This window comes from Festucalex cinctus, chromosome 8 (assembly GCF_051991245.1).
Source record: "Festucalex cinctus isolate MCC-2025b chromosome 8, RoL_Fcin_1.0, whole genome shotgun sequence".
Classification (NCBI taxonomy): Eukaryota; Metazoa; Chordata; class Actinopteri; order Syngnathiformes; family Syngnathidae; genus Festucalex; species Festucalex cinctus.
This window is the reverse complement of record NC_135418.1, coordinates 26,245,642-26,270,037: the sequence shown is the minus strand read 5'-3', so window position 1 is coordinate 26,270,037 and position 24,396 is coordinate 26,245,642. Positions and strand designations below refer to the sequence as shown.

The 24,396-nt window shown below is 39.4% G+C and overlaps 3 protein-coding genes across 15 annotated transcripts in view; 2 read left to right on the top strand and 1 right to left on the bottom strand.

Annotated features, from left to right (window-relative positions):
- The window catches only part of LOC144024572 (synaptotagmin-2-like), a 400,108-nt gene that overhangs the window by 70,728 nt on the left and 304,984 nt on the right, over positions 1-24,396 (top strand). The gene's annotated exons all lie outside the window — the stretch shown is intronic.
- Positions 1-24,396, top strand: part of LOC144023447 (uncharacterized) — a 250,689-nt gene that overhangs the window by 39,639 nt on the left and 186,654 nt on the right. For 5 of the 9 annotated variants that reach the window (XR_013284551.1, XM_077528920.1, XM_077528919.1 and 2 more), the window contains one exon: positions 7,981-8,101. The exons of 2 other annotated variants lie outside the window; for them this stretch is intronic. Coding sequence is in view for 5 of the 7 variants with exons in the window: in XM_077528920.1 (XP_077385046.1) it covers positions 8,035-8,101 (67 nt within the window). In the remaining 2 variants the exon portion in view is untranslated. Of the gene's footprint in view, positions 1-3,230; positions 3,319-7,980; positions 8,102-24,396 lie in introns of all 9 variants that reach the window. 2 more of the 9 variants (XR_013284550.1, XM_077528918.1) reach the window with 1 other exon arrangement.
- igfn1.1 (immunoglobulin like and fibronectin type III domain containing 1, tandem duplicate 1) lies at positions 691-23,757 on the bottom strand. 3 transcript variants are annotated; one of them, XM_077528913.1, is made up of 27 exons: positions 22,971-23,035; positions 22,824-22,891; positions 21,136-21,255; positions 20,922-21,064; positions 20,730-20,829; positions 20,603-20,647; positions 19,075-19,111; positions 18,813-18,999; positions 17,186-17,296; positions 15,795-15,933; positions 15,312-15,584; positions 13,002-13,466; positions 11,937-12,050; positions 10,366-10,470; positions 9,022-9,126; positions 7,959-8,083; positions 7,736-7,877; positions 6,334-6,627; positions 5,871-6,167; positions 4,775-4,954; positions 4,571-4,699; positions 4,173-4,481; positions 3,963-4,048; positions 3,607-3,799; positions 1,843-2,139; positions 1,451-1,777; positions 691-1,357 (listed from the first exon to the last, which is right to left on the bottom strand). In XM_077528913.1, exons 3-27 carry the CDS (start codon positions 21,221-21,223, stop codon positions 1,353-1,355), a joined length of 4,296 nt encoding a protein of 1,431 aa, XP_077385039.1. In that variant the 5' UTR covers positions 21,224-21,255; positions 22,824-22,891; positions 22,971-23,035; the 3' UTR covers positions 691-1,352. The 3 variants fall into 3 exon arrangements, with proteins under 3 accessions (XP_077385039.1, XP_077385037.1, XP_077385038.1); XM_077528911.1 differs by lacking the exons at positions 22,824-22,891; positions 22,971-23,035 and adding an exon at positions 23,357-23,757; XM_077528912.1 differs by lacking the exons at positions 17,186-17,296; positions 22,824-22,891; positions 22,971-23,035 and adding an exon at positions 23,357-23,757.

The following is a 24,396-nucleotide window of genomic DNA, read 5'->3' as shown; positions in this document are numbered from 1 at the left end:
AATAAATGGCGGCACGGCATTTGCAATAAGGGAGGGCCGCTATTTGTGGACATACTTAATTATAATTTGGCGATGCTCCTGGAATGCTACCAATGGTGCTGGTTTAAATTAGGGATGTTTGATACCACTTTTTTTCAGACCGATACCGATACTCAGACCCTCAGTACTCACAGATACCGATACCAACTGCTGATACCAGTAGTACATTTTGACAAATAAAAAAAAAAATCACTAGAAGATATTTTTAAACAAATATATTTCCTTTAATTTTGACAAAAAACAAAACAAAACAGCACAGTCACTCTTCAATAGTATTAACGCTCAAAATAAAACACAAAAATGCTCTTTTAGTTTAAGATTCACAATTTTGAAGTATTTCCAAACCGGTGAAGTTTTGGTGACAAACTACTGCAAGCTAGCGCCAGTTACAGGCAAGGAGGACTCACTTAACGTCTTCCCATCTGTCTGCCATCGGTCGCTTGTACTCGTCTGCGTCACGAGTACTCGAGTACTTGAAAAAAGGCCGTTATCGGCCCGATACCGATACCTGGTATCGGTACTCGCCCATCCCTAGTTTAAATAATTAAATAAATAAATAAATAAAGTAGGCACTTTATTATGATTCAAAAATTTTATTTACATTAAACTCAAAAACATTGTCCTGTTTTGGGAGTTAATCAATACAGTCAGCTTTGATTGAAATGCATGTATTTATTGTGTTCTTTGCTGTTAACTCTTTGACCGCCCAAAACGTTTAATAACAATTAGTAAAATCACGATGTATGCTGCCATAAACGTTAAATGATGTCAACTACGTTTTTTTTTTTTTTTTAATCAATGGGCACTTCACCGTCGAAGTGCAGCGCGGCTGCCTGGACAACGAGTTGTGGAATCAAAAACACTATGTATGGCCAGCAGATGGCAGCATTGTATCTCTTCAATGGGCTGCCGGTGGATGAAATTACAATGAAGCATGAGGAAATCTGATGAAATCTGATGAAATAGAACGTTTTCAAGGATGACTTTGTCATATTAAAAGTTTTTTTTTTTTTTTGGTAACGTGTGGCAGTAAAAGAGTTAAGCATGCATACCTACAAATGTGTATACTGAAATGTTACTTTAAAAAAAAAAAAAAGTCTATACTGTATTCATAAAGCAATTTTAGTTGGTAAAACCATCAATATATATTTTGTTTTCTGGTGTTAAATGAAATAAATATGAAGCCATTATTTGGTGATCAAGTGTTTGTAATGACAGAACATTCTCAAGGGTGTGTCAAAGAACAAATGATTTCATGCAAGTGACAGCTTAGATTTCTTTTCTGGTCACTGGTCCTGCATCTTCGTTTTTTTTTATTCTGGGGAAAAAAAAACAAAACGAGATTTATTTAGATTTTTTTTTCCCCGATGCAAGCAAATCCCATGCAGACATCTACTTAGTAAAGACTTACCCCTAACTGTCAACTTTGTGGAGCACTCTGCTCTCCCGATGGGGCTTTCCGCGACCACCTTGTACTCTCCGGTGTCCTTGGACCCGACCCTCAGTATGAGCAGAGAGCAGACTCCGCAGGTGTTGGAGATGTAGTAGTTGGTGTTGGTATTCAGGCTAACGTTGTCGCGAAGCCACGTGACATGAGGCGCCGGGTCCCCCTTTAAAGCACAGCTCATGTAGCATTCGTATCCTTGGGGAGGGGTGTGCATTTTCAGCGGGACCAGGAATTTCGGGGGGCACTGGAAATCGCAGGTTTTGGATACCGGCCTGATCACGATGAACTTCTCTGGAGAAAAGTAGATGCGAGTTATCTCAAATGTTATCGGAAATAAAATCTGCTAGTGTACGTACCTTTCTTGACTGGTATGAGCCACTTTGGTGATTCGGAGGGTTTGGAGGAGCCCATGTCGTTCTTGGCGTAGACACGGAACCTGTACTCTCTACCCGGCATTATGTTGCAGGCTGTGAACTTATTGTTGAAGATGTGGTCGGCGACGGTGTTCCATGTTCGCTTGCTGGAATCTCGCTTCATCACCATGTAATGCAACCTGTCGTCACGTTTCTCGTCTGGAGAAGGCTCCCACGAAATGGTCACCGTGCCCGGCACATTTTCTTCCATTTCCACTGGGCCTGCCGGCTTTGGCTCATCTAGAGTTAAAAAAAAAAAAGAAAAAAAAAAAAAAGAAGAAATCAGAATGTTTTTACTGTTAATAGTTGAGCACGTGGCTTCCTGGGTTTACTTCACTTTAGGCCTACGGTGTTTCATGGGTACGAATTATGCGCTCATTTGTGTCTTTGCCGGTGTGAAAGCCTCATGAGTAAAGGTAAGGCTTTTTTTTTAAATTAGTTTAAAATTTATGGCCTACAAATGTCTTTCAGTACTCTGTATTTTTGAAGACTTACACAAGACAATGCATTCTTGTGCAAATTTAGGTTACCTCATTGCCGCAGGAATGGAACTCCCTCATAAACAAGAGCAGGGATGTCACGATAAGGGCAATATGATATCGCGATATTAAAACTGCCACAATATCGTCGTCGTCATGTTCACAATATTTCAAAGGAACACATCTGTTAAAAAAAAGTCAGGTTGATTTCCATTTGTGCAGTTCTAGCACCCTCTAGTGTTTATTTTATTAGTGCAATTTAATTTTCATTAGGGATGTTTTGGCCTTTTATGTTTAAAATCTATGCTTATTGTCAGATGAAGGGGACCTAATTTGCTTGTGAAGCCATCAATGTGTGCTTGCATTACCAAATAAGTGCCTCAATATTGTTATTAGATATTGTAGGTGGTTTATATGCATTGCTGTTATGTACAATATTGTGCTTTTTTTTTTTTTTTTTGTACGAGCTCTTTTTTACAATATTGTGATCTTTTCTAAAATCGCCAAGGCTCCCACAATAATCGTGATAATTATCGTATCGTGACCTTCATTTCGTGATAATATCGTATCGTGATGTTTGGATATCGTTACATCCCTAAAACAGAGGACCTGCAGTACGGGTCACATACAATATTCTAAATGTAGATCTTAATATCATGCTGCATTATGCTCAAAGTTACCACGTGGTTGTTTTAAAAATGGTGTAAGATTTAATTTCCTTAAAAATGGCTTATATAGTTTTTAAGATCAAAATACATGATGACACATTGTCTTATCTTGTGTAATTTCTAGCAAAAAAAAAATAGTCATTCATCCATCCATCCATTTTCTGAACCGCTTGCTCCTCACTAGTGCCGCGGGGGGTGCTGGAGCCTATACCAGCTGGCTATGGGCAGTAGGCGGGGTGCACCCTGGACTGGTCGCCAGCCAATCGCAGAAGGTTAGTCATATATCTCATAAAAATCCATTTTTAACTCACAATCTGGTCAAGTGTGAAAACATACTTTTAGGTCTTTAACTGCACAGGTTGTCCTCAGTTTTCGACAGAGTTCCGTTCCTACAGCAGTGATACGTAATCTCAAAGTTGGACGTACGATGGGCTGTCCCATAACTACATTAATGTGCAATTGTGAAGTCATAATTGCGTACAAACCATAATCAAATTCGGGTTACCCCGGTGTTGTAGGAACTGCACTACGCATAAACCAAGGAACCTTCTAACACTCACCTGTGACTCTTATTTCAATACTGAAGGTTTCTTGTCCGACAATGTTCTTGACGACAATGGTGTAGACACCGGAGTCCGAGCGCTCGGCGGAAGGAATCAAAAGCTGTGATGTGCCTTCCGCATTGCTAATCGTCACCTTTTTAGTGGCCGGCACGTCATCTTTCAGCCATGTCACCTCGGGCCAAGGGGAGGCCTGCAGGGGCCATAAAAAGATAATGAAGAATGAGTCATTTCTGCTTTTTTTTTTTTTATCCTGTCTAAATTCCATTTCTTAACACATTCACTGCCAGCCCAGCAAAAATGCATCATTTGACGTATTTTTCCGTCAATGGCAGTGAATGAGTTACGACAATTACCTCAAAGTTCATTGTAATCCGTGCTGAATTTCCGGCTTGCACCACCATAAAACTCTTGATTTTGGTGTCGGAGAAACGTGGTCTCACTAGGTAAAGAAAAGCCCAAATTGTTTGGATTTTAGAAAGATGGTGTTCATTGAAGCAAGCACTTATTTTAGATTTAAACCAGTGCAGCAAAGAAAGGGGGGGGGGGGGGGGATCATTAATCACCAGGAGGCGGCATAGCAAGGATGTAGTTATCCAAATCCTGTGGTTCACCCTCTCCTCCATCGTTGGTAGCGACCACTCTCACCCAGTACATGCCCATCGACTTCAAGTTTTTCACTGTGTAGAAATTTGTGGTTACTAAGTTGGAATTGCAACGAGTCCACTCTGTGTTCTCTGCGGGACGGATCTCCACAAAGTATCCCTTGGCTTCATTCTGGACCCCTTTAATATCCTTGGGTTTGATCCAAGACAGGCACAGAGTCGTGTAGCTGGAGTCTGTCACCTTCAAATCGCTGACTTTTCCAGGAGGCTCTGCAAAGCACATTTCCTAATCAGTAAAACCCTTTTCAGGATTAGCTTAGCAACATACCTGCCTTTTAAATTTCCAAGTTACCACTTACTTTTGGGGTCTCGGGCAAAGACAAACTCCGAAGGTGTGCTGAATTCACCTGCTCCAGAGTTGTTTATAGCCGCCACACGAAATTCGTATTCTATTCCCTCGACCACGTCTTTAACGGCAAACGCTTTAGCTGTGCGGGTGTAAAACAACAATTAAAAAAAAGCCTCATCAAAAATTTATATTGCCCAAGGACATAAAATGTAACCTCTGATCATCTCTTCTGGCGGGTTGACTTGACCCCAGAGGTTGCTTCCCTTTTTGCGCTTTTCAAGGTTGTATCCGAGAATATTGGTGCCACCCGTGTTGGCAGGAGGAGACCAGGCGAGGTTGATGCAGTCCTTGAAGGCACTGACAATCCTTGGTGTTGATGGAGGTCCAGGATATGCTGTTTGTGTGTGTGTGCACAACCAATCAACTTCTTTGTTAGAAATACAGATGATTTTAGTTTTGAAACAGAAGGCAACACAAGAGTCGGGGAAAAAGTAAAATTCTGCTGATAGTGGCTCGTACAGGTTACTATGCCGACTTGTGTAGTTTGGAAGTAAGTCTTAAATTACCCTCCCCGTACACTTCAGACACAAACGTATGAAAAAAATGTGTTGTTGGTTTGTATAACATTTATCAAAGTTATTCCAGCACAACAACCGAGATTCAGTTACCACATAATCTAACGATTAGCATAGCGTTTTGTCTAAAATAAACTTTCAAGGTGGGGCGAATTTCCCATCTGACGGGAGATATTTTTTCTTTCTTGTGTGGAGTCTCATATTTAAAATAATTGATTAACTCATTCACTCCCAGCCATTTTCACATTTTGCAATCCCGTTTGCTCCCGGACTGTTTTACTGTATTTTGACTGATTTCGCAAGGCCCACAGAATATTGTGTTCTATTGTTATAAAAGCATGGAACCTATCAAAAGAAAGATTAAAGTCTCTTCTTTCATCAGGAAGAAAAAGTATGTTTCTATCTGTTTCCGTTTTGCAGCAATTAGCATTAGAAGAGAGCTAAGTTTAACCAGTTTTCACAAATCTATTTAAAATTGTAAGAAATTGAGCTCTCCTTTGCTCTGCTGCCACCTGCTGGCCGTTTGTGTAATAACTACCATTTCTGCAACCGTTCTTTGCAGTTGAGAGGCTTCATCAAAGCCTTCTGTATGCTCTAGCATAAAAAACGTATAAATACGTCTTTGGGACACTTAAAACATATTAAAAAAAACGTATTAATACGTTATTGGGAGCAAATGAGTTAATATGCATTAGTGAATATTAATTCAATACATCCGCAATGGCATTTGTATACCTTTTGTCCCGGCTTGAATGTCCTCCGTTTCCATGAGCTCGCTGGTGCCCATTTCAGTCTCCACTCTGATGCGGTAGCAGTACCTGCGACCGTGGTCTACGTCGGAGTCCCGATATTTGGCCAGCGGACCGATGGGCCCAATCCTCTTCCAGGTGTTGCGGCCGATCTGTTGCCGCTCGAGGATATAGTTGCCTATCTGGCAGCCGCCGCTGTCCTTCGGCGGTCGCCACTTGATCTCGATTGCAGAGGAGGACGCTTCCACTATCTCCACAGGTCCCATAGGGGGAGTGGGCTTATCTGTCGAGGAGCGTTCGAGATATTAATTGGAAGATTTCAATTGAGAACTGTTTGAAAATACGGTGGAACCTCCAAAGTCGAATGCCCTAAAAAGTCGTACAGTTTGGAGCTTGGATTGTGTTGGACTTTGGAGGCTCCACGATATGTACTTGAGTTCAATACATACCGAGTACAATCAGTTCAGTTAATGCCTCCGCGATACCAAACTCATTTTTGAGCTTCAGCTTGACTTCACCACTGTCCTTGCGCTGCAACTTGATCAGAAGCAGACGTGTGTAGCCGTCCGACGTCTCCAGCTTGATGTTGGCCTCGTCCGAAAGCTCTTCCCCCTCAAGGAACCACTGAACTTTTATCGGCTCTCGCCCCATATAGGATAACTTGAAGGTTGCTTTGTGCCCCTTTTTCACCGCGACAGGAGTGATAAAGGTTTTTAGTTCCTCTGGGTCAAATCTTGGCGGATCTAAAAATAAACAAATAAATAAATAATAGTTGACACACTATAAAAACAGATTGTGTAAAAAAAAAAAGGGACCGACGCAACTTTTGGGGTTATTCAATTTAACCAAAATGTTGGGTCAAATGAAATAACAACACACACAAAAAGGTTGATTTGTGAGTTATTAATTTAATTTGACACAACGTTTTGTCTTAAATAACTAAAAGTTTGGTCAGTTCATTTTTGACCCGGTTCAACTGGTTCATTCCATGAACCAAAAAGCTGGGTCAAATGAATACCCACACAATTGGGTTGCCTTGTGGTTATTAATGTAACTCGACTTTTGAGGTTAAGTAAATCTTTTTGTTATTGAAATTTTTAAGTTAGATAACTACGAGTGGGTCAGTTTTTTTTTTTTTTTTTGACCCAACGCAATTGGGTTATTCAATTAACCCACAAAACAACTCCGAAAAATTGACTGCTTTGTCGGTCATTAATTTAATTTGGTTCAAATAATTCAACAGTTGGGTGGGTCATTTCATGACACAATTTGGATTATTTTCGACCCAACTGGTTTTAGGCACTTTTTTTTTTTTTTTTTGGTAACTACCGTATTTTCAGCACTATAAGGTGCACCTAAAAGCCTTCAATTTTTTCAAAAGCTGCCCTTGCGCCTTTTAATCCAGTGCGCCTTATATATGGATCAATATTGAGCCGCAACTGGTCTCGCTGTCAAGACGCTATCGGTGACCCTGCACGATCGGTGACGCGCATGCGCAGAAGATCCCGCCATCTTGGATCGCTAGCTAATACTAATACTTTACCTCAGAGAAAATAATAAAACAGCTGTTTATCCATTTTGGGAGTGAATGGAGTTGTCAGAAAGCTGGTTTGTAATCTGTTAATCAAGTTTGACTGACCTATCTGACTGTTTTGTTGACATTCCCTTTAGCGCAGCACCATCTAATGGATGCATAACGTAACCCCAGCCTCTACTGCAGCGCCTTATATATGAAAAAAAGTTTTAAAATATGTCATTCATTGAAGGTGCGCCTTAGAATACGGTGTGCCTTATAGTGCGGAAAATACGGTACACATTAAGTCAGAACATTGCTTACTTTGTTTTACTTACCTTCAACAACAACCGATGCCTCCGTCTTCCGGCCATCTGCTTCAAACTTGTACTTTCCTGCAAATTCCTCTGGGACTTTGTGAAGTTTTAGCTTATGGTAGCTTCCTTCTTTCACAATGGTCATACCCTCTGTCGACTTGATCTGGAAACAAACTCGGCCAATTTAAAAAATGATTTAAAAAACAAAACAAAACAAAACAATCGTTATTTTCTAAAACTTTACCTCTTGGCCATCTTTGTACCAGATACCCTCACAGTCCTCGCTGCTGAGTTTACACACAAGTTCCGCATCTTCCCCAATGATGGCTTTGCAGTCGGAGAGTCCGACGTGGAAGTGCACACCCGGGTCTGAGGATTATTCAGCCGGTAAGTTGTGAAACAGAGCGAGCGCTGCTGACCTCAGCATGTTGTTTCATTTGCAGTTGACAAATCCAACTATGGGGCGGGGGATTAATGCACATTTACGCACACTTACCTCATGAGTCATTAAAGTATTTCCTTTCTATTTTGTCCTACACATGCTAGAATTGAGGTTTTAAGTATGTGAAGAGGGCGTTGGGTGTCTTTGTCATTGTCTAGCTTTCGTCTTCATCCTTAAGATTCTAAATGTCTTGCTGCTATTCATGAAATGTACAATTGCGTCTTCTCTGTGCAAAAAAAACAACAAAAAACACTTCAAGGGGCAGCTGAGTCGTCCTCCATCTTGAAACGATCAAAGGGTATCTCTGCAACACAAGCGCTTACAGCTTCCGTCTAAAGAACACAAGCAGTTGCGCCCGTTGTGTTCATTTGAGTTAATTGTCCTCAATTATGATGCGGAAAGCAAGCAGGATTGTTAACATGAATGCACACGGAGCACAAATGCGTCCACACTTTGTCTGCAAACACGGCACGTGTGAGATGGAGGTGAAAAGACGTACACATTCAACAGTACATTACCTCCCGTCATCAGGTCTAATTAAGGCGCAGACGCATTGCGCGCCGCACGCGAGGCCCCAATATGGTTTTCATTCATTTGCCTGTTAGGGGCCGTAATTGTATGGGGGCGCCCTCGCAAGTGCATCCAATTTGATTAGCATATCCTCAAGGCACTCAAAGGTGAAATGCACTCCTGTCGAGAAACATGACTGGGGAAAAAGGTCATTTATTCAATTAGAGTTTGCACGAGCACGATAGATGAAAAGTCTCCAAACACATTAAAAGTCATTTTCTTCAACAAATGACTTCATCATTAAAATACAAAGTACTTCCACATGCCGACGGTAATGCAGCACGCGCCGTCTTACCAATGATGGTCTCCTCGATCAGCGGGCCTTCCCTCACTCTGACACGCTTGCCGGATGCCGGCTCTTCTTCCTCCTCTTCCTCATTCTCGTCTCCTTTATCCCTTCCTGCATGGCCCAGTGCCAATTAGATCGCAGTCTTTATTTTTGTTTTGCTTTTAGGTGAGAACCATCAATCCGGAGTTTCTAATTGATTGCATTAAAGCATAACACTTGTAACATTGACAATCAGGCGCAAGGCAATGGCAGTGCAAGGTGTTAGTTAGAACAGATCATATTTGATAGAAAAAGTACCATCAAAAAAAAAATTCAATATAGCCTACCATATTTCCACAAATATAGCTGAGATGACCTTATATGGTAGGGATGCGTCTTTTATGGATTCATGACACAATGTGAGGTTTACTGCAATTCACACAACGTGATTACAGTTCCTGCGGGTTTTCTCCTTGTTGGAATGTTTTGTTTCATTTGTGGACGACTGCCTGGCTACTTGACAAATGGCTGCTAATTCAGGAAATACGGTCATTCCGTACACGTATACACAGCAACATGCTTAAATGCAAATTTCCATTGACAATTAGGGATGTAACGATATGCAAACATCACGATACGATAATTATCACGATATTGTGGGGGGGTTGGCGATATTTAAAAAAGATCACAAGATTGTTAAAAAAAAAAAAAAAAAAAAAGAGCTCATACTAAAAAAAACAAAAAAAAGCACAATATTGTGCTTTTGTACATAACAGCAATGCATATAACCCACCTAAAATATTGAGGCACTTACTTGCTCATGCAAGCACACATTGATCGCTTTACAAGCAAATTAGGTTCCCCTTCATCTGACAATTAGCATAATTTTAAACATAGAAGGCCAAAACATCCCTAATGAAAGTTAAACTGCACTAATAAAATAGCCACTAGAGGGTGCTAGAACTGCACAAATGGTAATCAACCTGACTTTCTTAACAAATGTGTTCCTTTTAAATATTGTGAACATGACGACGACGATATTGTGGCAGTTTTAATATCACGATATCACGATATTGCCCTTATCGTTACATCCCTATTGACAATGTCTTGAACGTCACTTCACTCTTGGCACACAAAAGGCGAACAGACAAAAAAAACAATGCAAATAGGTGACACGTCACCATTTTCAAGACTTCACAAACGTGATATGAGGCTTTATATAGTTTTTGTGCTGATCCTTTAACTTGACGAAACAGGATTTTCCATTGAATTGACAGTGCCACCTCGATATCATGGTTTTTAATATAAAAATAATAATAATAATATTGACAGTGAAATAACCTGCCGTGTGCAACTCCAGACATTTCTTACCAACATCAGTGTCTTTGATGTCCACAATTTTCTCTTTGGGATCGTTTACTTTCGTCCCAGACTTTTCACTGTTTTGCTCTGCAGTTTCCTCACCATGATCATTTCCTATTAGTGATGATAAATGGCAGCTTTATCCAGAAAATCAATGTCTTGCTTAATATGCTGTCCATATTTTAGTGGCCTGCAACATATGCTAAAAATGGCATTTGACTCAGTTCAAATAAAATAAAAACAAAAATGTTTGGAGATGGTCAAAGTAAGAAGGGAAGGTGTCGAAAAACACAGGTGATATTAATTAACCAAAACTAACGAAAAAAATAAAATTCCAAAAACAATTTCGTTAACGAAATAAAATAAAAACGAAGATGCTTTTGAAAAAAAAGAAAACTAACTGAACCTACATTTTATGTTTACAAAACTAACTAAAATAAAACTAACTCTAATTATAGCAAACATGTCCTTCGTTTTAGTCTTTGGTAATTAATTTAATGGATAAGACTTTGTGGATGATTTTAAATGTGATTTTTAGTAGATTTATTTTGATATAAACCAAAATAAAGACATCGCGCCCATGGTGTTTTTTTAAATATTGCGCACAATACTACACATTAAAAAATAAATAAAATAAAACTAACTAAATTAAAACTAAGCATTTATTAGACTAAAACTAATTAAAAAAAAACTAACAGAACCACCCTGAAAAATAATTAAAACTAACTAAATTAAAAAAACAAAACAAAACTCAAAACAAAATAAAAACTAAAATGAAAAAATTCCAAAACTACAATAACCCTACTGCCATATTACAAATAAATTGGTTTATATACTGTAGCATTTCTAAATATGCAAAAGCACAAATAAATTATTTGTACAATTTTTAGGACTTTAAAAAAATAAAATAAAAAAAATAAAAAATAATTCTCTTCATAACATTATATGGCCCTTGCGTTCTTCTGATTTTCTGTATGTGGCCCTCAAATGAAAAAGTTTGGACACCCCTGTTCTCGCCTTTATATGGTAACGGCGTTTACCTATAGTAAAAACTGTCAGTGCTACATTTAAATTAGCATTTTTATTGTCAAATGGTTTTGAATGAAATTATCGACAGACATTTTCTTCCCACGCCTTCAACGACCACAATTTTCACTTTGGGATGCTTTTCTTTAGTCTCCCATTTTTGTTTTGCTTTTTTTTTTTTCATCACCATGATCAACATAAATGATAGCTTGATGAAGAAATGATATTATTGTATTGGTGTTAAAAATGGAGACGTATGGCATACCTTCAACCGCTGAGCACAGTCAGCATCACGGCCATTTTTTAAACGAGTTTTTATCATAACTGTTTTAGGAAAAACATATCAATGTTAGAATCAAGTGATTGACTTTTTAACAAGATCGTCTTTAAGCACCGAACTTCTAAAATTATGAGAGGCCTTCAAATTCGACTCGACAGACACATTACGTTGTTTAGCTATAAATTGTCAAGGTGACATTTAACTTAATATCATTCTCCAAGAATTTAGAGATCATGGAAATAATCTCCAGTGTGCAACCTCAACCGTTTCTTACCGACAGCGGCGTCTTCGTCGTTTGCATTTCGGGTCGCGATCACATTGGGATGTTTGTCTTTTCCCCCAGATTTTTCACTTTTTGGCTGCGCGCTTCTCTCGACATGATCATTTCCTATTGGCGATAACCAATGCCAGCGTTATTCCAGAAGGTGATTTGTTGGTTAATGTGTGCTCTCATATCAGTTATCAATTTGCACTCTGACTCACGAATCACAAAGTATACTTACCTTCACTCCGTAACTGAGCAAGTCAGCGTCAGTTCTGGTTTTTGTTTGATCTTATTTTTTTGTTGGGGAAAAATCAATCAATTTTAAGACACAGTTGATTGATATTTTCTTCTCCATTAAAAAAATATATATAAATATACACCGTAATTTCCGGACGATAAGCCACAACTTTTGTTACACACTTATACAATGTTGCGGCTAATTTAATGCATTTTTTTCTAACGGCCACTAGGGGCACTCGAGCAGAAAAGGTAAGAGTGAGACAGGTGGAATATGTGTTGTCGAGGAAGTGGCAAGTTTAATGTAACTTTGCGCTTTGTGCATGAATAAAATTAGCATGAACATGGAAATTACAAGAAGTATGTACCGGTATGTTATTTTTAACCAGCCCTGTTAGTTACTACCGTATTGCTGCTGTGTTATTGCCGCGTCACAGGCACTGTTTGGAAAGAAAAGCTAAGATATATTCTTAAACCTTTGAAAACTCTTTCTGTGTACCGTCTTTTTTTTTTTTTGTAAATATCTCATGTTTCAATGTGGGCACATGCGGCTTATGTATGTACAAAATGCTTCTTCCTTTAGAAATGTACTCGGTGCGGCTTATAATCAGGTGCGCCTTATAATCCGGAAATTACAGTGTATATTTGGACATGGATTGTCTTTAGGAGTAAAGCTGAAAATCCATGAAAAGGCAGACAGGGTTACAATATGAGCACCACGATTACGCGAGAGAAAGAAAGCAACTAGAACCATAAAATGAAATACAATTACATTGGTTCTTCCTAATCTTTAAATTGCGTGTGTAAAATGAACTACAAACATCATACTTACTGTACCTTTAACGCTATCTTGGACAGGGGGACCTTCTCCACCTGTTACTTTATCTACCTCAACTGATTCCATAAATAAGGAACTTTCCCCAACTTCTTCACCGTCTTCGCTCAGCTCGGCAGCATCCGCCCGCGGTTCGGCAGCGGCTTTGACGGACGCTCTCCTCGCGAGCTCTTCGGCGCCAGCTTCCGCCTTCTTTGCCTTGGCAGCAGCTTTCGCGGCAGCCTTGGCCTCCGCTTTGGCTTCGGCGGTCCGCTTTCGAGCCTCCTGCGCCTCCAGCCGGGCGGCTTCGTCTGCCGCATCGCGCTCCGACTGAGCCTTTTTAGCAATCTCCAGCCTCTCCTCCATTTCTTTGTCGTACTTTTCTTGCTGCTGCTTGGCGATCATCAGCAAGGCTTCTTCGTCAGCCCCTCCGGCCAGGGTGTTTTTCCGAGCGACTTTTTTTCCTTTGCTGCTACCCTCTTTATCCGCTGGGGGATTAAAATGTAATAGATTACGCCTGATTTATTTGTTGAGGGGATCCATTTTTGAATTTGTCATTTAACACTTGGGTTGGGCGGTATTAAGATTTTGACACCGTTTCACCTCGTCTCCTCATCACACCGAGGTATACGGTAATATCGTCACATTTTTCCTCTTTAGTTTTCTGGGCGTTACATTTTTGTGATTTGGGTGCTCCATGTTTGCAATGGCAATGATTTTTTCTCTGTTTTCTAAGCTTTACTTTACCACACAAACGACACAAAACCCAAAAATATATTAGTGACAGTCACTGTTATTAACGCTTTTACTGCCACACGTTATCAAAACGTTATCATTCACGTCATCCTTGAAAAGATTCTATTTCATCAGATTTCGTCATGTTTCATTGTAATTTGGGGCAGCCCATTGAAGAGATACAATGCTGCCATCTGGTGGCCATAGTTAGTGAGTGTTTTCGATTCTACAACCCATTGACCAGGCAGCGCTGCGCTTAGATGTTGCAATGCCCATTGATTTAAAAAAAACAACAAAAAAAAACGTAGTTGTCATTTCACGTTTATGGCGTCATACATCATGATTTTATTAGTCGTGATTAAGCGTTCTTGGCAGTCAAAGAGTTAAAGGCTGAACCGTGTGGCCCGGGACACATGACGTGTGAAAGCCCAACCTGTCGCGGCAACGAACGAACAGTGAGGAAACAAAACAAAACAGGTTTGGTTGACCCGTTATGTTATTGTACATGCCTGCCTGTGGTGTTTTTATTTCCTGATCTGTCGCTGAGTCTGTCCAGCTGGTCATCGTCTCCCTGAATGACGGGTTCTCGATAATAGGCAGCGCTTTCTGCTCCGGCTCGCTCCTTCACGTAGGTCCGCGTCGGCATCGCGCAATTACCGTCACCCTGCACTGTTTGCATATTGCCGCGTCGACATCTAACGACTCGTTTTTTTAAATCGGGCCTGAAGCCAAAATCCTGCCAAATTGCAGAAGCGGCGCCTTTTTTTTTTTTTTTTTTTTTTTTTTGCAACCAATGTAGTTGTTCGCGAGCTTGTCTTTAGTTGTTCCAGTTTATGGGCTATCACATGACTGTCACATGACTAATTATTGCCATTAGTTTTTAAAATACTTGTAAGTAAATAGTTACAGGACTGTCTCAGAAAATTAGAATTATTGTGGTAAAGTCCATTATTTTCTGTAATGCAATTAAATAAGCAAAATGCCATACATTCTGGATTCATTACTAATCAACTGAAATATTGCAAGCCTTTTATTGTTTTAATATTGCTGATTATGGCATTTTCAGCCAAATATCTTATCTAAAAAATATTAGAATATTTTCTCAGACCAAGTAAAAAAAAATGCCATAATCAGCAATATTAAAACAATAAAAGGCTTGCAATATTTCAGTTGATTTGTAATGATTCCAGAATGTATGGCATTTTTGCTTATTTAATTGCATTACAGAAAATAATGGACTTTACCACAATATTCAAATTTTCTGAGACAGTCCTGTATATTAAGTTGAAAACAAGTACACATTTACATTTAGTCTAAAAAAATATATTTATATCATTATTATATTTTTTTAGATGGCGGTATTTAAAGTGACACCGTTTGTATTTTTAGACACCCCGGGATACCTTATTACCGTATTACCGCTCAACCCTAGTAAACATTATCATTTGTATATTAAAATCAAACTCGGGTTTTCATATTCGCACAGAAAAATCTGTCTTGTTTGTGTTATTTTAGAAAACAACACATGAATCTTTTTTTTTTGATTGAAAACAAAAAACAAAACAAAAAACATGATACACAAGCAGCCAATTCCTCACCTTCGACCACAAGCCAGGCATTGCAGGATTTGATGCCCACCACGGCGGCGTAGATGCCGGCATCCAATGGCAAGCAGTCGCGCACGATCAGCTTGTGGATGAGCTTATCTTCCGAGACGGCGATTTCAAACTTTTCGCCATTTGACAGTGGCGTGTTCTTGCCGAACCACTTGATCTCATTCAGAGGCGCGGTTAGGACGCATATGAACAGCGCGTCCTCTCTCTCGTCCGCCTTCACCTCTTGGATTTTAACAGCAAAGTCCACATCAGGTGCTGATGAATTATGTCAACGACAAGAAAAGACAAGCGTATTAATATTATCACAGGGAGGGCGAATCAACTCCCGTCTAATCCAAATATTCCATTACTGTGACATTAGATTGATCTTTAATAGAATAGTCATGCCTGGGGAGTCTTCTACTCGTATTCCGTAGAATTAGCTGACCAACTGCTTTCAAATATATATCAATCCTGAATGTGTACCTCTAAAGTCGGCAGTGAATAAAGCGGCACCCTCCACATCCATGGAGTAGAGCCCGGCATCGTGTTTTTTGCCAACTTGCTTCAGAGAATGTTTCATTTCATCGCATTCTTCTTTCGTGAAGGCGACCATTTCGCCGTCCTGCAGTTACGTTACAGACACACACCAAAATCCAGTGTGAAATTCTATGAATTCATTCTGTGAACGTTTATACTCATCAACTGGAATCCGACCATTTACTGCATCCGACGAACGCTGTATATTCGTCAAGTACAGCGTAGACGAGGGTCTCACCCAGCTTGTCTGTGAAATTCAATTTTGTTAATCACTCTAATGACTAACAGATCCCAGTACATGGTGACGTTGCATCACTTTGGATTTAAGATCCTGCGCAGCTTTCCCGGCTTGTTACGAGGGAGAGAAATGTCAACAAGTTGAGGCACCTCACACATAATGAATGAACATAATCTGTATATGTGTGGTATAAACAGAATATGTGTCTATGGAGAACCAAAACTGCCAAAATTAAAAATAAGTAAACGAATAAATAAATAAAACTCCGCTGTGGCAATCTGCCCATCAACGGTCGGGATTTAATTATTCATGTATTTATTTTTAATTTTGACATTTCGTCCTGACAGAGGGTTTGCACCAAGAAATACATAAAAATTCGAGCAAAGCATTTTTATTTATTGATTGATATTTAATTGTATTCATATGTTTATTTTTGTATTTATTTACATATTTATTCCTAGATTTTTTGAATTTCGTTTTTTTGGTTTTGCATTCATTTTTACTTTTATTTATCTATTGATTGATTTTTTTGTATTTAATATTTAAATTATATTCTTTTATATCCATTTTTATTTTATTTATTTATTTATTTATTTTTTGTCAGTTTTGGTCCTCCATATGTGTCACGGTAGTTAGTAAAAAGGTGTTGTGTTGCAATCTTGAGACAGGATGATGCAGTTCAATGTGTGAATGGCGAACAGCATGTGAAAAAAAAATCCACTGATCGAGCCATGCGGTGAGTCGACGTCGGTCTCGGCGACCTTTCTCAGTCTCGTGTTGGTACTTTTATGGTTTGAGGTGTCACAAAAGCCATAAATGCTACTAGTGTCAGAGTCATCGTTCTGCTCGACATGTTTCTTTCCACAAAAAGCTCGTTTTCTCTGCTTTTTGGTCTGAAACTTGTTGTAGGTGAAATCAACCCGAGTTCTGTTGATGACTGAAGAACTGAAAAAGAACGTGTTTTGTTGAAAGAAGACTCATTCTTTTGGTAGGTTCGGCGCTTATATGGTCACAGAACATAGTTCTGTAGGTCTTGAAGAATCATTCGTGTTAAGAACATAAGAATTCAATCGCAGCATTGTGGATGCCGACGTCTCACCTTATAAAGGAATACTTTACTATTCAGTTCTTTGAGCTCCGAGTCCAAGTCATTTGCTTCGTCGTCATCGTCTTCCTCGATGTGTTTCAGAGAATTGATGTGTGAAACGAACTATAATTACGAAAAACAAGTTGTAATAATAATTAAGACTGCAAGCAGATATGAACCCACGGAAATGATCGGCAAATTTGACGGCGCGCTCTGTCCGCATAGCAAAGGCAAAAAAAGGGTCTCTAGTTTGGTGACTCCCAACGTCTGTGACTGGGAAAATATTCCATTTTACTTAAATGGCCTGAGGGTACCGTATTTTCCGCATTATAAGGCGCACCTTCAATGAATGACATTTTAAAACTTTTTCCATATATAAGGCGCGACAGTAGAGGCTGGGGTTACGTTATGCATCCATTAGATGGTGCTGCGCTAAAGGGAATGTCAACAAAAAAGTCAGATAAGTCAGTCAAACTTTATTAACCCATTCACTGCCATTGACGTGTATATCCGTCAATGGCAGTGAATGAGTTAAGTCAATCCCGTTCCAGTGACATGTATATACGTCAGTGGCAGTAAATGAGTTAATAAATTATAAACCAGCTTTCTGACAACTCCATTCACTCCCAAAATGAATAAACAGCTGTTTTATTATTTTCTCTGAGGTAAAGTATTAGCATTAGCTAGCGATCCAAGATGGCGGGATCTTCTGCTCATGCGCGTCACCGATCGTGCAGGGTCACCGATAGCGTCTTGACAGCGAGACCTGTTGCGGCTCAATATTGATCCATATATAAGGCGCACTGGATTATAAGGCGCATGGTCAGCTTTTGAAAAAAATGAAGGCTTTTAGGTGCGCCTTAATGCGGAAAATACAGGAATTATTTATTTACTAATAGTAAATGATGTATCTTTATTCCTCTATCTATGCCAAGTATTTATAGTGACAGACAGAGCAATTAAATGGTCTTCCACTAGATGGCAGAAGGTACACAATTGCTTCTCTATCCAACTGTTGCCTTTCATTCATCCGAGGGCCACACGGGGCCCAAGTGGTGAAGATCGTCACCTGCCACTGTCGGGGGACCCTAGTTCAAGACCACCCACACGGATAGGCCAAAAATATTCCCCGGTTGCTTAGAGCAGCTGTCTGATCCTGTGCACACAATGAACAGTGTGTGTTCACTGTGATGGGTCAAATGCAGAAGGTCAAGTATCGTGTACATGACAAAAAATATATTTTTTCTTCGTCCATTCTGTGAACACAATGGCAAGATCATCATACTTTTTGCCACATTTTGTTTGGTGGTTTGCCAAGAGTTTTTTTTTTTTTTTTCTAGTATAAAAAATGTGCCTTGGCTCAAATCAGGTTAAAATGAATCCTAATAAAATCCGGCCAAATATACCAGATTCCCACTTGAGTGAATTGGACAATCTCCAGTGGGTGTGATCTTGGCAACCCATAACGTACAAACAATTTCAACAGGATGCACACAAAGATTGCTGAGTTTAGTTGATGAAGCCCCCCTAAAAGGCGGAAGAATAATCATGAACAACAATTCCAACACAACAAGGGTAGAAAAATGAAACAGATTAGCACTGTACAGTTACAATCCATCTCAAAGAAGAGCCGAGGTACCTCTGCGATGTCGATGCCTTGCTCTTGCTTCAGCTGCTTCAATTTCTTCAACATCCCACGGAAGTTGGTGATGCCGTATTCCGCACAGATGCGCTCGTAGTCTTTCTTATCCGCTTTCATGAGGAGTTCCCAGACCTTCTCCTCCGGCGTCATCGCCTTCTCGTCTTGCGCTCCCACCTGGGAGGTGCTGTGACAAAGAAATCACCAATCAAACCCTTGAATACGAGTTGTGTTGAACATACATGGACGAAAAGGTACTGACCGCTTTTTAAGCTTTTTGCGAAGAAAGTCTGGTATCTCTGGACAGGACAGGAAAGCCACAAAGAACACTCAGCTGTGATTGTCTTTTGAAATAATCCACACTGTTCATCTTTCTTTGTAAATAGCGATTATATGATGGGAAATCAGATGTTTGTTTTTCTCATCTGCGGAACCGATCCTCAGCTACTCGTGAAAATAACCTCACTTGCGCTTCCTGTGAAAACCTAATATGCCACAAAGTCGTGACAATGCTTTGGTATAGTCTAAAACGTAAAAACATTTTATTTTTTATTTTAAGGACAATGTAAAATGAGCTTGAAATCATATTTTGGGGTTGTAATTTACGACATATTTGCATTTTAAACTTATAATACTGCCTAATTCAGGCATGGGCAAGTGACACCCCGAACGAAGTCCACACTTGGGAGTGACAATGGCTACATTTTGGAAAAAATAAAAAATAAAAGTTTACTCTTGCTGAGCCACTGTGTGATGTAATACCAGGGTTAACCACACGATGGCAGACATTGCTCACAAGCACTTGCAACATCAAAGCTGCATCAGGGAAGAAGAGTGCGTCATGGCCGCCACAGCACAGTCTCAAAAGTACACAAACATCAGCGATTTATTTATTTTTTTGCCTCCCCACAGCATTGACAGTTTGTGTGAAGTGCATGAAGAGTTAGTAGTAGTGGGTGGATTGATCCAAATAGCAATAATATCGATAGCAAATCAGAATCACAGTATGTTGTCATATTTTGTAGCTGACTCGCAGTGGATCTCATTTTAATTAACTCATTCACTCCCAGTCAGTTTGACTGAAGCAGTCTCATTCGCTTCCAGCTAGTTTCCTGGATTTTGACAAAACTTGCAAGGCCCGCACAATATTGTATTCTATTGCTATCAAAACATGTAACAGACCAAAAGAAAGATTAGTCTCTTCTTTCATCAGGAAAAAAAAAGTATGTTTCTGTTTACGTTTTTGTATCAGTGAACATTAGAATGTAGGTAAGTTTCATCATTAACTCACATTCCTGGTGAAAACACTGTCAAAAAGAGCTTGTTGCAACATGGACCTGGTAGATCTGTTATACTCGTTTTTGTAATAATTACCATTGCTTCAACCGTTCTCTGCAGTTCAGAGGCTGCATCAAAGCATTCTCTGTGCTCTATCGTAAAAAAAACCCAAACAAACAAAAAAAGCATAAAAAATTTATAAATACGTCTTTGGGACCAAAACATTTAAAATAGAACGTATTTATACGTCTTTGGGAGCAAATGAGTTAAGTGACCAAGCCGCACATTTTTAAAATGTTAACTGCTATGAAATCATGTGTTGAAATCTGTGTTGAATCATCCAAAGATTTTATTTTGTAAGAACGATCACTTCCTCAGAGCGAAGAAAGACGTACAGCAGTAATGTGTCTTCCTGAAAAGTTTGCCACATGAGCTTATCATTGCAGTGTTTGTCCTCAAGAGGATGCAAAAACATTTGTCATTTTTGTGACAAGCGCGCCGTCCCGTCTTACCGTCTCCATATGTCTTTTGAAGTTCCTTGGTTTTAGAGAATCCCACTGTGAACAAATAACAAAGAGATTTCATTGTTATCATAGTCGCACAGGCTCTCATAATCCACCGTCATAATGTCCTAAATACCCTCAATAACGTTCAGGACGGCGGTGCAAACGGCTCGTCCGTAATCGTTTGTTGCGTAACACTTGTAGGTGTCGGCATCCTCCGGGGCCACCTTGGGAAACTGCAGAAAAGGCACTTTTGGATTATCATTGAAAATGTTTTTTTTTTTTTTTTTGCTTTGGCACCGGTTATACATTTTGATTGGCGGCGTACCTCAAGACTATGCTCGTGTGACGCCGCGCTGTAATTTTGCCGGCACTTGTCCGGGTGAAAAACGATTTCTCCTTTCGCTCGGGTCCATGTGACGGTGGGTTTCGGATTGCCCACCACGATGGCTTTAAAGAGTGTACTTTTTCCTGTGATGTGATACACGTCGTTAGTAAACACGTCCATGTCGTTGTTGATTGAGAAAGAGTTGGAAGTTTACCTTCTTGAATTGTAATTGCGATGGGTTTGCGGGAAAAATCGGGGGTTGTCATTCCCTCAGGAAGTTCCTCCTCAAACTGAGTTATCATGACACCCGGCACTTTGGACTTCTTCCTGATTCCTAATCCAGTGGGGGAGAAATTTTTCACAGTGAGACATGCATGAAGAGTTAATGGCACTGGGCTTTGAGGAGAAATTTCGGGATCAACCTAAATTCACTATAACCTAGGGCTGGACAATATGGCCAAAAATTAAATCTGCTGCCACCTTCTGGCCGTTTGTGTAATAACTACCATTTCTGCAACTGTTCTTTGCAGTTGAGAGGCTGCATCAAAGCCTTCTCTATGCTCCAGCATAAAAAAACAAAACAAAACAAAACCCACAAAAAAACGTAGAAATACGTCTTTGGGACACTTACATTAAAAAAAAAAGTATTTATACGTTATTGGGAGCAAATGAGTTAAAAATCATTCCTGTGCAAAATTTTCAGACAACAATAATGTATGCTGATTCTAAATCAGTTTTAACACAAAAATAACATTTTATAGTTTGTGCTTAATTGCCGCACTAAAAGTAGCGATTGTAAACATTATTATAATTGTGATATTATAATCATTAGGCTTCCACAGAGAGACTGGAAGAGTCACAGAAGGGTGTAGAATTGTCCTACCAAAATAAATACATAAATAAAATAAAATTGCTAGTCTGCTCTTTGTTGGAGAGCTGCAAGTTGTGCATAAAGTTTAGACAAAGTCAAATTACCTTTCCCTTGAAGTTTATAGTGCATTTTCGATTGATTATATTTCTCTTCAAAGCCAAATTATTTTGTGAGTTGTGTGGCAAATTGTTGTATGTATGCTAGGTCTGATTTGCACAAGTAGTGCGTGCAAAAAAAGAGAAAGAAAAAAGAAAGCTATAATTTAAAGAGTAGGGAACATGGAAGTAAACATTTGTGAGTGTAATTGTGAAGCAGTGCCGGGGGATGAAGTGATCCCTCTGCTAAAAATAACAGTAATTACCTTTCCGGCTGCAAGAAGGTTACAGAAAGTAGCCAACAATTTATTTGCTCAAAAAAAAAAAAGATTGGCAGAAGAGATTACTGACGCACGTCTTCTCGTAGGAGAAATTATGTTGCTCTTGTTGGAAAAAGACAAAACAAATATGTTAATTCACATTCTAAGTACACAACATGTCATTACAGCTCGGTGACGGCACTGTTACACTTTGCCCTCCCATCACATAATGAGCAATTCACTTTGTAAGGCCGACGGCAGGGTCGAGAAATAGTGCTTGTGCAGTTTTTCTCCTGCGTCATCATCTACTTTAACGACACACTGTCTTACTCATGTTTTATTTTAACAAAAGTTAAAATAAAAAAAGTTATTCTTTTTAACAAATCCCAACTGAGATTTGTAAATGAATACGCGTGTTATTGTTAACATTTGGACATGACCATGCTAGTTTATGACATTCACAAACTAGCTTGCACATAAGTCGTTAGATGTGTTGCAGTCTTACTTTTTATTCATGAATTTTAAATATTGACTGGGATGAGTGCATTGTCGTGACAGGTAAAAAAGTAAAAAAAAAAACACGTATAAATACGTCTTTGGGAGCATGGTAATATGTAAAATAGAACGTATTTATACGTTTTTGGGAGCAAATGTGTTAATAGAAACAGCAAATCACCATAAAGCAAATGTGGCAGTCAACTACAGCGCCCCCTAGCAGTTCCCAGCAGCAGCAGCAGCAGCCTTCTTAATTTGCAAAGGAACAAATCTGATTGAAGACCACGTCGTACATGCGACCAAACACATTTTAGAGTCACGCGCTTACACAGAGTGAATTGTTGGTGGAATTTCATTCGACCTTCCACGCCGCATACCTTTGTCATCCGGGTGACCTCCCGCGGAAGCGTCGACTTAACACGCAGGAAAAGGAACAGCACAGTTTAGTATGAACCCCCCCCCAAAAAAAGAGCGCCACGCCCCACGGCGGGGCGGGGCTATGGCAGGATTGTGCGCACAAACAACACAATATTCCACGTGAGCCGAGAATGGGAGGCACAGAAACGTTAATAATCAGAGACGTCAGACGTACGATGGTTAGTCACAAAATAATGACGATGGTGTCAGTAGGCGAGCGGTATGGCTTTGGATGAATGCGATGTTCAAGATCTCACGGGATGATTTCTTGACAGCGCTTGAGAGAAAACGACTTACTTTGGGTAATGAGCAATTTCGGCCTCATTCCATTTTTCACCGACATTCGTTCGTCTTTTTGCGGAATTGCTCTCTCCTGCCGTGATGAGTTTTTTGCTTTCAGCATCCTTATTAAGAGCGCCAGATAAAGATGAAATCATTTTTTTCTTTTTTTTTTTCTGGAAGATTCCTTGCATTTTGAGAACAGCTTCACAGCATTCATTTCTTGGAGATTCGTTGTTGTTTTGTTTGCACGTCGGCGTCAAACGATGAAAGAAGAAAAATAATCACCGCTCTTCAACTTGTTGTTTTCGGATCGTGTTCCAAAGCACAAAAATAAGACTCTTCTTGGGTTTGTCTTCATCTCGGGGAGAAAACAAGATTATGGTGGGAAAAACACTGCTTTGATCCCAAAAAAAAGAATGCACCAGCAGGTTTTTAGAAAAGCCCTCTTCAACTTTGATGACTGTCAAACATTTTTTTTCACATTTTGCCTTAGATGACCAGATCCTGTGAAACACTGTAGAAAAAAAAAAATGGACTACTGCTACACAAACATACAACCGGGACTGATCCAGGTCATGTTTGTAAATAAGTAAAATAATTACTTCTCAAACATTTTTACCTGGTTTAAAAAAAAAAAAGGTCACATCATTTAAATAAATAAATAAATAAATAAAATCCAGTCTCGGGAAGGTTATCCTTCATTCTGCACTTACCCTTCCGCCCGGCCGCAGATTCATCGGTCACCTTTGACTTTTTCATCTTGGCGTGAGGAGATTTCCGAAGGTTCTGTCACCAAAAAGAGGAGGGACATCGTCAGCATGTAGTAAGGCACTGTAAATATTAGCGGTGTTAAAAAAATAAATAAAATCAATTTGGCAATATATCGCAATATTACAGCACTCAATTCTCGAATCGATTCGATATACAGTTGAATCGATAAACAATTTTTTTTTTTAGGGAAATATTCAGCAAAATGTCTTACTTAGGGTTGAGGTTACTACTATAAAATTATATATAATAATTTTATTTAATATCTTTTACATTTTCTTGTTTTG